This window comes from Camelus bactrianus, chromosome 1 (genome assembly GCF_048773025.1).
Source record: "Camelus bactrianus isolate YW-2024 breed Bactrian camel chromosome 1, ASM4877302v1, whole genome shotgun sequence".
Taxonomy (NCBI): domain Eukaryota; kingdom Metazoa; phylum Chordata; class Mammalia; order Artiodactyla; family Camelidae; genus Camelus; species Camelus bactrianus.
In genome coordinates this window covers 13335779-13350486 of record NC_133539.1, presented here as the reverse complement: position 1 = coordinate 13350486, position 14708 = coordinate 13335779, and the positions used below count along the sequence as shown (strand labels likewise).

At 37.1% G+C, this 14708-nt stretch overlaps 1 protein-coding gene across 6 annotated transcripts in view; it reads right to left on the bottom strand.

Annotated features, from left to right (window-relative positions):
• Positions 1-14708, bottom strand: part of GRIK1 (glutamate ionotropic receptor kainate type subunit 1) — a 354894-nt gene that overhangs the window by 23576 nt on the left and 316610 nt on the right. For all 6 annotated transcript variants that reach the window (XM_074360752.1, XM_074360753.1, XM_074360763.1 and 3 more), the window contains one exon: positions 10461-10678. In XM_074360752.1, the coding sequence (XP_074216853.1) occupies positions 10461-10678 (218 nt within the window). The remainder of the gene's footprint in view (positions 1-10460; positions 10679-14708) is intronic.

The window sequence follows — 14708 nt, the reverse complement described above, 5'->3', positions numbered from 1 at the left end:
AGGTGGATGTCGATCTTGCCAAAATTCTTATGAGAATGGTTTTAATCTTATTCGATCTACCTGTGATACATCATCTTATATTCATGAACTCATATTATGCCCTGAGATTGTTTGCTATTTGGTATCATGTTAATATAAACCAGGAGTTAGCTTCCACATAAAACATCCATGAAACATCTATTTTTTCACTGTATTTAAATTTTGTTGGAAATGAATGTGGTAAATACAATAGTTAGAAAGCTGGATTTTTTTTTTTAAGTCTATGGAAGTTGAGGACAAAACAAAGTAAATGACCTGTTGATTCATGGTGAACAGACAAAATACAGGGAGCCCTTTTAGGAATCCAGGAGTTGAAGGACATGGAAGAACATGATAAGATTCAGCTCAAAACTTACATACCTGCTGTTGAGCCCTGTCAGGTGTGGATCGCAAATTATCTGTGGTGAAAGACTGTCTATGTTTTCATCCCATGGCAGACCTACCTGTGGTCCTACTACAGGGAACAAGCATACACTCACACCAGACGTGAATTCACCAGATAAGCACCTGACAGCCCTCAAAGAAGTCTATATTCAATGAGAAGTATCCATTAATCATGGTCTTGGTGCCACCACAATATTATTTAGAAAAGCTACAGTACTTCTAAACGCTTACTCTCAATTTCCTTTTTTAAAAATCACATCACAACTTGGTAACACAACGTTCCCTGAGTCAGCACACTCTTCACACAGCACTGCTCTGTGGACCTGGAGGTCACAAATTTAATTCAACCACATTTACTTCTTCCCTTTTGGAGAAGAAGGTTGTTCTTGGCCTGAACTCCCTGAGGCGCTGGAGGGGAAATCTAGATCGTATGGAGTTTGAAGCATTGAGAGCAGAACCTTTTCTCAGTAAGAAAACTATCAGTCGCTAGGTGGAGGACTTGGTCAAGTTGAAGGTACAGGAAACACTCTAAATTTCTTTGACCTCCCCTCCTAACAATGGTAAACTTAATGGGGCAGAAAATAGCGCCCTTCTGTTTTCATTTAACGTTTTCTTTCGTCATTTAGAAATTTTGCTGTTGTGGGGATCCATTATATTCTACATTTGAAATTATAGACTATTTGAAAAGCTGGAGAGCTTAGATATATAGGAAGACCTGGAATTTGGCTAAGGAATAACCTTTTAACAGTTAAAAATGTCTGTAGATGACTTAAGCACTTTAGGATATAGTGTGTTTTCTACCTCTGGAAATCTACAAGGAGAACTTCATGGTTGGGTGAGTTTCACTCAAGGATCCTTCAACCCTGGGATTCTACTCTCTAAACCAGACTTTTCATATTGTTTATGCAGGTCCTGACTTCAGGGACAGTTAAGTGACACACAGGGATCACACTGGTTAGGAAAGAGCCAATACAGAGTCAGAGTCTCTTTCCTCCTTATTCCTGAGTTTTGTCCACTGTCATACCATGTTCTGTAATGTTTATTTTTTGTTTGGTCAAAAAAATTACTCTAAGAGTAATTCATTTAGATTTATTCCTTTTTAATAGATTATCTATTTTTAAGACACATACCTTAATAATTCTTAAAAATAGGAGCATACTTCATGGAACGTTATCATAACTATTAAAAGACTAAGCAAACTGTTTGAATGACAGTCTGGATGTTTTTGCATTTCTAAATCTTTTGTATTCTCAGCCTGCCAAATCACTCTAAATAATACATATTTAAAAAGAAGAAACGATGATTGCATCTTATTTCACTGAATATGCCAAAGGTTAATTAGAATATTTGTAAGGTACTCTGAGCTTCTTATCACAAGTCACTAAAACTCATTTCTTAAATCTGAAATCATTCAGGTTTTTTTTTTTTTTTTAATCCTAGAGGCATATCAGGTTTAGATACATTTATTTTGTCTGGTTAAACCTGATTAAGCGGCTATTCTGATGCTGATGAAACATTGTTGGCAAAGAATAACTATTTATTTCTCTAAAATCTGTTATAAGGGAGTGTTACTGTCTCACCATTCGGTGACCGTTGTTTATTTCTCTTTCTCTCCCATAACACACTCAAGTTAAACACTCAATGGGAAATGATTTGCAATGGGTCTCCATGTAGTTGAAGACTACTTATTGAAAACAGTAATAATGACCAGTAATAACATGTGCAGGTCTTCCTGTGTGCCCAGGACTATGCTAAGCATTCTGTGTGTATTAATCTATTTGATCTTCACAGTGATCGTAAGGGGAAGATGCCCTGATGATTTCTCCTTCACAGGTGAGGAGACAGAATGCCACATAAAGAAATGGTGAAGCTAGGATCTCATCCCAGCAATATGCCTCCAGGGCTTGTGTTCTTAACCAACGGGGAATCAACTGCTTGCTTTAATGCACACGAACATGGAACTCATGGCTTGGCTAATGTTTTAACAGCATTGACGCACTTTCTGAAGAAGTAACTGCAGTGAGTAGCTGTGCTACCTTTCTGCTGCAAATTCTTGTGGTCATCACACGATGACTGGGAACTATTTACAGGAGTCCAGCCAGCTTACCTTCGTTTAGACAAAAAATTAGACAGTGTTTTAGGAAGTGCAACAGTTGGAACCCAGAAGGAAAGGTAGATGTCGTTTGCATTTTTTCCTTTAACAGCATTTTGTATTTCACATAGTTCCATTGTTTTCAGTTGCAGGGTTCCTGCTATAACATGTAAAGTATGTGTGAATTCTGGAGTGTGATGTGGTCCTAGGACTGACAGAACCTCCATTTTATAGACACACCTCTCTAATATTTCATTTTTGCTGAGATAAGTGTCATTTATCATATTATTTCTTCAACTAGCTTATAGGCCTTCTACAGTGAAGATGTATAATCTAATTATTTAGTAAAATAAACAGCTGTGCAATTCTACTTCAGGCCAACATGTGTAAAGATTTTACATACAAATACCTGTTTATATATCTTTATTTTTAAATATATCCATAACCCCCCCGCCACGCACACACACACACACACACACACATATATACTGGGGATAGATTATTGATATTTGAACATTGTTGTCTTATCAAAAGTTGTCTTATAAATGTGATAAATACATGTATATTGAACAAATAAAATACCCCAAACAATTACATTTTAAAATCTCATCTCCAAGTCACTTTTACTTTAGATAAATCCTGATTTAAGGGAAAAAAAAACTTAAAAATCAATCAAAGACATGGAACTCAGCCATGCAGAAATCTGAACTTGTGAAGCAGGTACATCAGAGGTAACTAGTTGCTTTAAAAGCAACCGTTTCCTCTAATATATAATTAAATATATTATTTCATTAAATAATAAATTCTCATGGCTTTTCAAAAATTAATTTACAAAAATCATTTTGAAGGAAGCCTCTCAGTGAAAGCATTTATACTATAGTGAGGGGCATTTGTCTTTCAAATGTGTATAATAGGATCATGGCAGTTCATTATACTCTAATCTCGAATTGATAGAAAGTTACATTTGCAGAATCCCTAAAGTATCAAAAAAAAACACATGTTCCCTTTAAAAAATAACCTCTGTGATGTATAAACACCTTTGCTAAAACATGTTTCATGCTTTTCCCTGTTTAGAGTTAAACACTGATCCATTATAGGCAAGATACGAGGCTTTGAAAAAGGTTGACTTTAATTAACCTCATAGATTTCTCCCCAGACAAGCACATTTTTAAGTCGTAAGAAGTTAACACTTTGGACATTGGTGGTAAAATTAACTGAATCTTTCAAACATGAGCTAATAACTCTTATGTGAAGAGCACCTTCCTGTGCAGAGATGTTTGTGAGATGTCTTTCATTTTGAGCTTTTTAGATGACTATTTCTGTCTGAAACCTGTCTCCCCATAATGGCTCATTGCTTCAGATCCACTGGTGCAGTGCTTAGTAACTTTCTTAAAATGTCTTTTGGGCTGACGGCAGCATCTAACCACTCCCTGGAAGGAGATTATATAGGTTAGAGAGTCCCTTATTCCCATAGCTGGTCCAGAATCCCTAGACCATGAAAGCCGGCAATGACAAGTCTGTTGTGATTTTTTAAAACTTATTTTATTCAAGTCATTTTAGACTGAATCATGATCTAATATGTGTAATACCCTGATTTGGGTCTGGGAGGACAGTGATTTGTTACAAGGTAAGCTTCTGCTGAGAAGCACTTCTTAACATAAGCATTTTCTACCCTTCTGGCTCACAAGAACTTCTGGTGTTCACACCACTTCCTGTCTGCACAAGGTATGCTGCTTAATCATGTGTTGCGTTGTATTTAGCAGTCTTTGTGCATGTCTCTTTATTGCTATTCAGGCCTTCAAGCCTGGCACAAAATTTTCTGTCTTCCCATCTCTTATCTCTTATAGTGCCAACCTCAAGTACTGGCCATATTGGAGAGCCTGGAAAAAATATAAATTGAGCTGAATTAAGTTGAACTGCCTTGTTCTGCTTCTCAGCTGAATTCTAAGGGCAGCCTCACCATCTGATGCTTATCTACCATCTGGAAGTGGTTCTGCAAATGCTTGTATGCGCTCAGCAAAGCTTCCAAGGACTAAGGTCTATGGCCTGGCCTCTGAAAGTCTTTGAGATCTTGGACCCTGGCACTCATTCTGGAATTTTCTGTCCATTAGCAGAAGACACACCTTCCAGAGATCACTGATAGTACGGAAGCTGAACAAAGACCAAGCTAGAGCTTTTTAAATGCAGAAAGGTTGAAAAAGTAGGACTAACAGCTAGCAGTAAGGGCTGAATGCTAGTAGTGATGATGTTAGTGGTGAGAATTATAATAACAATTAACATCTTTTTCCTTTTTTATTTAATATTTTTATTGTTTACAATTTGCCAAGTAGTATTGTAAGTACATTACCTCTATTAAGTCATTTATTTCTTAAAATAATATTATGAGCTAGATATCATCAATAGACAGGGAAACCAAGGTGCAGACGGTTTAAATAACTTACGAAGATCTACGTAGCTAATAAGCAGTTAAGTCAGAATTTGAACCCAGTTTATCTGTCTCCAAAACAAAATTTTGCTGGAAGTTTTAATTTATATCACAGCATTTTATGTTAGTCCTATCTCCTGAGAAGACTGGGTGGTATCCACAATCTCTGAACAATGAATGAAAACCATCATTTAGCTTGGATGATGGTTTGCAAGAGGCATTGAGAAATCCTGTTTTTTTTTTTTTTTTTTTCAGGTCTCAAATGATTCTTAGACTTTTACATGAAAATCCTTTCTTCATCTGGGGAAAAAATGTGAGTTGTTAAACTGTCACCGTGAGAACAAAGTTTGGACTATTCTATCTATCCATAAAGGTAACTAATAGGATTACAAGGAGGAAAAAACCCCAGAATTTTTGCACTTGTCTTACTTTCTTATGAGAGATGGAGAAACCTACTTCCTTAGTGCTCCATTATGAAAGACAAAGTTGTAGTTGGATGCCATTGCATCAACATTCTTGGGTAAAAAAGAGGAAATGGCTTTAGGAAAGCTATTCCCAAGTTGTGTTCACAGAGCTTGGCTGTGAACTGACCACTCTTTGTACCTCCAGAGATGCAGAGGGTGGTCTCAGAGAGGGGTGGCGGTGGGGGGTGGTCAGGGAAAGCCTTTACCATTCAGGATTTTGAAACAATTGAAAGGACCAAGTAATTCAGCAGTGGAGAGCTGAGAAACCAACATAATTAGTATCATATTATTAATTAGCATTATCTCGAGTAGAAAATAAAAGGGAGCTTGTTAAAAAATTCTCTTAAATGAAGTCTCTTGAAATTCTAAATTATTAATATACTGATTTATAAAAAGATTCTATTTAATAATTGACGGCCTGATAAAGACAAATAAGTGGCCCCCTGATATTTGGAGAATTTCCTAAAACATTTTCAACAGTCCCTGGGCAGTTAATAAAACATTCTGTCTCTCTTTAACTGTGACCTGGTAATTGGCTTACTAACCGACACCTTTGACCAGACAGGCATTATATCATCCACGGTGCTTAGTACTTTAGTGCAGATGACCTCAAGAAATGTTTAATAAGCATCATTAACTGTATGACCTTGACCACAAACCTTAAAGTTGTTCTTTTCTTTAAGGGCATTAGCTAGGATCTTGAGGTGTTCATCTATAAAGCTTTGTGAGTGTACGTGTAATTGAGTTTACAATGTAACCCCAATTCTTTTGTGTAAATACAGTCCCTGGTGCTCAGTGTGGTTATTTCACATACAAATGACTCAATGAAGGAAAACTATTTTAACCTCCCTTGTCTCAGACATGTAGTATCTTGATCCAGCACTTGTTTAATAAATGCCAATTTATTCTTTCAGCCTTGCCTGAATTCAGATGATGGATAGTGAAACCTCACCTGAGCTATTAAAAAAAAAAATGTATTTTTCATGTTGAAAATCAAATGTCCCAAATCTGAAATATAAGAGCATGCTGTCTGCAAGATAGCAAAGTCCAAAAGAGAAAAAGTTAATGGCTTTTGATTGAAATTTTAGTGAGCAACTTATGGTCACACTTTTCAAGGTGAACCTTCACTAAAAACATCCCTTGCTCGTGGCCCAGAGACCAAATGTAAGGGATCAGTGTATTTTATTTGTTCATGGATTTTGGTAATGTCTATAGTCCTTTCCTCTTTGCAAATGCCTTTTCATCAGCTGTAAAACAATTTAGAATCGACTTGAAAGCAAAAGGACAGGCTTGCCATTTGAATATGCCAAAGGGATATTTTTGGGGCACTGGGGGGACAAAAGCACTTTAAATTATGCTCTGTGTGATGAAAAAAAAATACTTCTTATTTGAAGTTTCCTTGTGATTGAGTGTAGATGGGACCCATGTGAGCAAGGCTTATGCCCCAAGAGTGGATCAAAATGTGCTAGGTTAAACCAAGCAAAGGTAGCTAGCTTTCCCTATGGATTCAAAACCATAGAGAAGATACTGTCTTTGATTAAGAGAGAAAGGGAAGATATAAAGGCTGCTTTGATTGTGGCATTTAGAGGGAACCCTTGGTACTTGGAAATGTGAATCTGGAATCTGAACGGCGTCATCAAAGTAGTGATGGATTCAGTACTCCTCAACCACTCTCCTAATGATTGGAAAACAGCAAACAAAAAAGATATTCCTCTATAATGCGAATAAAATGTTTACAAAAAGAAAAAACAATAAGAGAGAAAGGGAGGGAGGAAGGCCTCCATGTCACTGCAGAGGTAACACATTAATGTAGAGCCAGGTCAGAACTAAGTCCTTGTGACTGTAGCTGCTGTCACTCACTGACAGGGCTGAACTACCCACAGAGCTAAGAGGCTGGGATGTTGCTTTCCCTTGCAGAATAATCCGGCTTAAGAACCCTGAGTGTGTATCCCTCTGAAGCTTTCTGACAGCTTGCCTCCCTCCAGGGGAAAACTAAATCGGATTTAGTCCTTGTTCTCTTCTTGCAAATAAATTCCTTCTTGATAAATATGGTTGCTGGGTTACAAGCTAACTTGTAAGTCGAGGAACATAGGGATAGTGTCTCTTCCCCTGTGGATCTCTATGTATCCTTCCTGCTATGGTCTGAATGTGCCCCCCCCCTCAAATTCATATTTTGAAATCCCGACTCTCAAAGAGGATGGTACGAGGAGGTAAGGCCTCTGGGAGGTGTTTAAATCATGAGGATGGAGCTCTTATGAATAGGATTCGTGCCCTTATAACTCCAGAGAGACCCTTGCCCGGTCCACCATGCGAGGACACAGGGAAAAATATGTGACCTGGAAGAGAGCCCTCTCCAGGCCATGCTGGCACCCTGATCTTGACTTCCAGCCTCCAGAACTGTGAGAAATAAATTTCTGTTGTTTAAAAACTATCCAGCCTGTGGTGTTTTGCTATAGCAACCTGAACGGACAAAGACACCTGCTCACTTCCCTTCTTTCCCCCTTCTGTCTTTCCCTCCTCTGATAGAATTCCATCTTATAGAATTAACTCATTACTGCGTTCATTCACTTATTGAAAACATATTTTCTGAGTGCCAACTGTCCCTACTATGTACCTAGTAGGTGCCAGGCACTGTCTCCAGTTCTGGGGATATAATGGCAAACAAAGGAGGCCAGTTCCCTATCCTCAAGGAGCTTTCCTTCTAGAACTCTCTGAAGTTTGACTGAACCCCGGGTCTTCTATCAATAGCTTTTTTAATTTGTGGCAAACTATTTAACCGAGCTATGCTTCATTTTCCTCATCGTGTAATGGGGGTAATATTAGTTCGTATCGGTTGGCCTTTGTGAGGATAAAATGAGATAATGTACATAAAGCAGTTAGGAGCAGAGCGTGTGGCTATGACCTAGTGTGCAATGCGTGCTGCCACCTTCCCCGAAGTTGTTTCCCTGAGGTGTTTATTGCCTCCTCATTTGCCTGGGCACCTGGAGAGACCACTTTGCTTAACGCTTCATTTTCAGCACCAAGGAGCAAGCAGGAGCCCTTTGAAAACGCCCAGGGAGCAGCAGTTGTGGGAGCAGCACAGAGCTGTTGCAGGTTAGTGCACTATCCAAGCACACGTTAGTGTGGTCACCCCAGGTCCTGCCAGAAGATGTGGGAGGCAGCACCCTTTTATATGCAGAAACCCTTTATACATGAGCAGAAACAAGTCAAAATGAGGTTAAGGGATGCTCTGAGGATACACAGGCTGTTTGCGCAGAGGGAAAGTCAGGTCTATTGTTTTTCCAAAGGGTAGTATCTCTCCTATATTTATAGCGTGCATATATCTAGAGGGTAGTAGAATCTTCTCTGCCTCTACTCATGACTTCCCAATACTTTGAAACTTTTTGATATTGGTGAGAGAAGTAAGTCATTTCAGATACTTTTTCAGACACACTCAATTCTACTTTGGCTGTGTCCCTCTGTCCTATATGCCTTGCAGGTCACTGTCCTGGTTTCTGACAAGTATTGTGATGAATTACAAGCTGGGGGTAACTTGAGTTTCTTCACACTATTGATTTTAGGAAAATTCAAGCTTTCAGAAAGTTGGCAAGTCATATATTTAATGTCATTTGTCCTTAAAACAACACTTGTCCAAAGAAGAAACAATCACCACACTTTATACTTTCACTAAATCAATGACATATTTCTTAAAATAAAAAAAAGAATTTAAATCATTTTTTAACAGAAAGGAAAAGAAAATCTTAACTTTTTACATTACTCAGATTCCTGATAAACTTCTGGGTATAGTTTACTCTTAAAGTAAGTTTTTAATTTATTTATTATTATTGTTAATTGTTAAAGCACATCCACTCTACCTATTTATTAATTTGTGAACTAATACTGTTATACAAAGAAGTGTTCACTTTTTTTATCCTTAGTTTTTTTTTTTTTTAATTTTGTCTCTATATTAATATTCTTCACAAATCAAAGGAGTCTACTCATTCCTGGGGTGATAACTTCATTTTAGGTAATCCAGGTTTGAAGCACTGACCAAGGTGTTTTTACAGTTTATTTTGGTTACAATTGCTGTTTTCCTTTTTTTTTTTTCCCACATGGACAGCTACCTCTTACAAGAATGTTCTAGCCTGTCTCTGTCATGGACTGAGTATGAGATTTTGAACAGATAATTTAGCTTCTAAAGGTTTTTGTTCTCTTCAAAAGTAATATGAAGGGCTGAGCTTTCTCACCCCTTAGGTTTTTTGTCATCTCTAAGCCTCCCTGAGTCTATTAAAATCCGTTTTCCCCCCCACAGGAGATAAAATACCTGAGATTTGCTAATGAAAGTACTACTGCTTATTCCATAAGCAAGGCAGAAGTCAGTTTCATTACTGTGGGCGAGTCGTTAGAAAGACTGGAACAACGAAACACACTTGACACTGAAACTGTATTGATTTCAACTTAACTCTCCTCTGGTGCCTCGGAAAGCACTCCAGGCTGTTGGAAAGCTTCAGGCTATGCTGGGAGCATTGTCCTCGTTGGTGCTTAGGCAATATTAGACTGGAGACCCCTGGGATTTTTTTTTTTTTTTTGGTTTTTAATTCTCCAAATAAATTCCAGTTTCAACACATTTACTTGTCATCTGCTCCTGTCTCATCCAATACAGAACAGAAAGAACAAAACAATGGTATTCAACTCTTCTGATTGTAAGAATTTCAGATTAAGGAAGCTTTGTTTTGTGGGTTTCATACAAGAGTGATTAGTTAATCAGTGGTTAGACTGTATTCAGAAAACAGCACTTTTCTGGTGTAAAGGCAAGAAAAGGTATTGAAGATGCTAATCTGTGGATCTGAGTGCACTAAACTGGGGACAGAGGGAATGATACCTAATTGGGGACTGAAGATACTGCATTATGCTGACTGCTGAGGGCACCTGGGTTCCTTATTATCAGATTATGTCATTAGAAATTTTATCTTATAATAAAATTGTCTAACTTTGGTTTTTTCTTTGACAGACTCTTATTCCACATCCTCCTCCTATCAATATGTTAACCGCTGAGAGTATATTGTCAGTTCCTTACCTTGAAGAAGGTCATTGTTGATCCATCTCTGACCGCCCCGTATTCTATCTTGGTTTGCTTTGCCAGATCATCTGCCGAATCAATGGGGGATTCCATTCTCTCTACTGTCAAGAAGGCGGCCAGATTGGCAGTGTAGGATGAAATGATGATTAGGGTGAAAAACCACCATATCCCGCCAACTATTCTGGTTGATAGCGCTTTGGGCATCAACTCTGATCCTGTGATGGTATTATCAGAGTAAGAGTATTAAACAGGGTTAGGAGAAAAGAGGACTCATGATTCAATGCTAGTGTAGGGAGAGAAGACATTTCTGTGACACAAAATTATAACTCTATCAAGGACTTACTCTCTCGTGTGTAGGTGAATAGATGCATTTTTTTTTAGCAAATGAAGCAAAATCTAAATGATCTTTTATCATTCATTACTGTGCTGCTTAAAATGTTATTTATTGGCATTGGATGGGATTAAATGGTTTTAATCCTGAGACATTCTATGCCTAAAATGTATAGATAGTTTACTCACTTAGCTTTGAGTTTATTTGCTTGTTTTTTGCTGAAAAGTCTATCCCCAGATTTCTGGCCTTTTGTTACTGTCTAATATTCATCTTATGGTATAAAATAAGATGTTCTAGGTCTTTGTACAACTGTGAAAGCTTTGAAATACTAACTTATTTTTATTTGATATTAAAGAATGTGTGAATCTTTCAAAAGATTAATATATCATGCCATTTATCACATGTATTTTAATAAAACAGAAAAATCAAATGAAATTGGATGCAACCATACTTGACAGTATATAAATCTTTTTTAAAAAATTGTTTTATGTTACTTTTGAAGTCAAAATTATTTTTTTCTAATGTAGATTCTTATTTTACTAGAGACTATATTTACCAAAAAGGCAAAATTTTGTCCTCAAATGAAGTACTATTTTTTAAAACTGTACATCAAAGATTGGCTGTTTCTCAGGTGAAAAGGGGCCCTTCCTGGTAAAAAGATACATTTTAGGTGTTATCAGGTGATTCCTGATTATTTGTAAAAGGTAATATAAAGGCATTTACTGGGTTACCATAAAAATCCTTTCTCTCTTAAAAAAAGGGTATATAGGTAAAGTTTATTTCCACAAAGGAAAAACGTGTGTGAAAACTCTCTAGCTCAAAACTGGTTAACTGCACTATGGAAGTCTATAAATCCAGCAGTAGAATCAAAGGGGGCAGAAAGGCCTATGCGAGCTCACGTCAATTGTGTCAATTCATGGATGAATTTCCCTTGCCTGAAATTCACTACTGGTCCTGTACTTAGAATTTCCTCCACGAACTTGTAGGAATGACAGAGTTTATGTGGCCAGTTAAAAAGTGGAAAGAAAACACCCTAAGTTTAAAAATCCAAAGTGTTGAAGTTGAGCAAGTGAAATATCTGATTTAAAGGAGTCTTTCAATTCTGATTGGTGTTTTGAAGTTTTGTAGTTAATGGCTGAAGCTGAGGAGGGAAATTGGAGTTTAGCAGTCTACAAATAAATGAGTTCATGCCCAGGTTTAATCTATAAACAGACACACATATTGCTTAGAAATCAAAGCCAGCTCAAAGCTCGTGATAACCAGGTTGGAAGAGTTTCTGGGCTTTGAATTAACAGATATAGTCTCCAAAAGCTACTAGGTATCTTTGTGCTTTATTCTCTTTTAATGAGGTTAATGGCTTCCCTGTGGTTTTTATTTCTTTCTTTTGTTTGTTTGTTTGAATTTTGGTGTGTAATATTACACAGATTTATAATAGTTTTCATTAAATTGCCTCCAAGGATTTAGTAGAACAGTTTGTTGCTATTGTTTTAATCTTGTGGTTTAATGGGATTTATATGCCTGTGGGTGTGTGTGTGTGTTTAATGCCCAAGTTTGTTTCATATCTTTGTACTTAATTGATCTAACAGCCTTGTGGCAGTGCGATATGATTTTAGATCTTTAGTTGGCGATCATTAAAATACCATTTATTTCATAAAACAGCCATGGGAAATAAATAATATAGTTAGTAAATGTATTTTCTTAGCTTAGAGGTATAGATTTTCTGCTGTAAATTCATCTTTATTTTATTTGGCTGCATTTGTGAAAAAATCAGACTTTAATTTCTTATCTCTATAATTATGTATTATATAGCAGTAAAATTGGACAGACGGATAACCAATTGTTGACATAGAATAATAAAGTCACATCTATCATTTTAAAATACTACATATTTATACTTTTGGATAAAGTTGTCTTGGAAATTAAAAAATAATTAGTAGAAACCTACTCGAATTACATTTCAAACCCTTAGTAGATAGTATGAATTAGATTTCTCAACATTTCATCTTTTTAAAAAAAATTCACACAATTTTGTGACTTTTATGACTCTCCATGTTAACTGATTTACTTAGAAATGACTTCCCTCAAGTAGAGATGGTTTGTCTAAGTTTAGAACTCTAGAGGATGAAGTTACGGAAGCAATAAAGTAGAGTAAAACATCATTAGAAAACATTTGGGATGAGAGACAATACTTGCTGAAGTCTCTTTAGTGCCTTTTATGGCAGACATGACAGCCAATCCTGATCCAGACTTTGCTCACGCTCTGTAGAAAAGAGAAAGCCTGATCATCACATTAAAAAAGAAATTAAACGAAATGGTTTCCAACTGAGTACAGTGACAAGCTTCTGCTAACAAGAGCACACCGTCAGTACAAAGGCTGGCTACCCGGTCCCATGCTACATGCTAAGGACAGATGCCCCAACAGTTACCAGTACCACAAATTTGTACACTGTAATGTTTGTTTCACCTGAGAAATATTTTTAAACTTCTTGAAAAACAAGCAGAGTCTGGTTGGGGCTGACTGTCATGTACCCAAGGTAGTGGTAACTAGCAGACACTGCATCCCACGGTTTGCTGTGGATGATGGTAAACTCCAAACAGGTAGAATATAAAAGAGAAATTTGAAGGGCAGGTACACTCATATGACAGAAGGCAGTAGGGCCATACATGCCTGCACAGACTTGCTGCATGCTCTGTGAAACCCAAGTCTGTATTTTTCAGTTTTAATGGTACAGGAAGGCAAGCTACAGGGAAGGAGCGGGGGTGGGTCTGTTTCACTGTTTTAAAATAATTGCTCACAAGATAAATGCCTTAAAAATCAAATGCACTGGTAAAGCCATGTATGTCTTCTAATATGCTTTCCTGTAGAATTTATAGTTCTTTGCTGTGTTCTAAACTCATGCAAGTGATTTCTAGTAAATCAGGTGCTGTGTCTGCACCTATTTGGCAGTGCCTGAATAAACTACACTTAGCTGAAAGATGAGAGAATCTCCCCACTTTCTTCAATTATTTGGCATTTCCACACCAGAGACCCTTGCTCTTTCTCTCTGGAATTTGTAGACACAGAATATAAACATTTCAAATAGTATGGTAACTCCCTCAAGAAAAGCCTTGGGGTTTACCACTAAGAAACAAACATTTTTAATATGTATCCCAGTTGAAATTGTCTTTGCCAATTTATTTTACAGCTTTTTGTCAAATGAGCAGATATTCCGAACACAACAGCATCTGTGATTTATGATTTTCTTAAATTAATGCATTTAATCTTGAGAAATATTTTCTAGACCATACGCCTGGGATCAAAGCTGAGAAAAATTCTCAAAGGAGCTGGATTTCTTCCAAAGGTTAAAACAGCTCACTCCTCCTGCCCCAACAAAATCAAAACCCTTCAAATCATAGAAAATGTATGAAATATATTACATTTCTACTATTTGGATTCTGTTTCTCCAACTGCTCCAGTTTACTGTTGCTATGGCTACCAATTGAGGGAGATTGTAAAAAGTTACTGGGAAGCTAAGATGAATCCCAGTAGGGTTTGTCAGAGTGGTAATTAGGTGACAGTTTTAGGTACTGCCAGCTATTGGAAGAATGTAAGTCAACCTAATTTTCAAAGGATTCAAATTTCATTTCTTTCAAACCTCTGACTTGTGGAATTATGGCCGAAAAGGAAAAGACCAGTACCTCCATCTATGCAAATCTGTAAGCACTTTCTAAGCTACTTTATCCTTTACTTCCTTCTAGGGAACTTTGCATTCCTTGCTTAATAGTAGTCTTATTTTAGACCTAAAGCAAAAGAGTTCCATTTCTGTCATATTTCTGTCTTTTTTATTTTTAAAACTGTCTAGGAAGCCAAGTTCTATTTGTTTAATTCCTGAGCTAGTTTGGAGCCTACCCTCTAGCTTCTTGGTGGAGTTTAC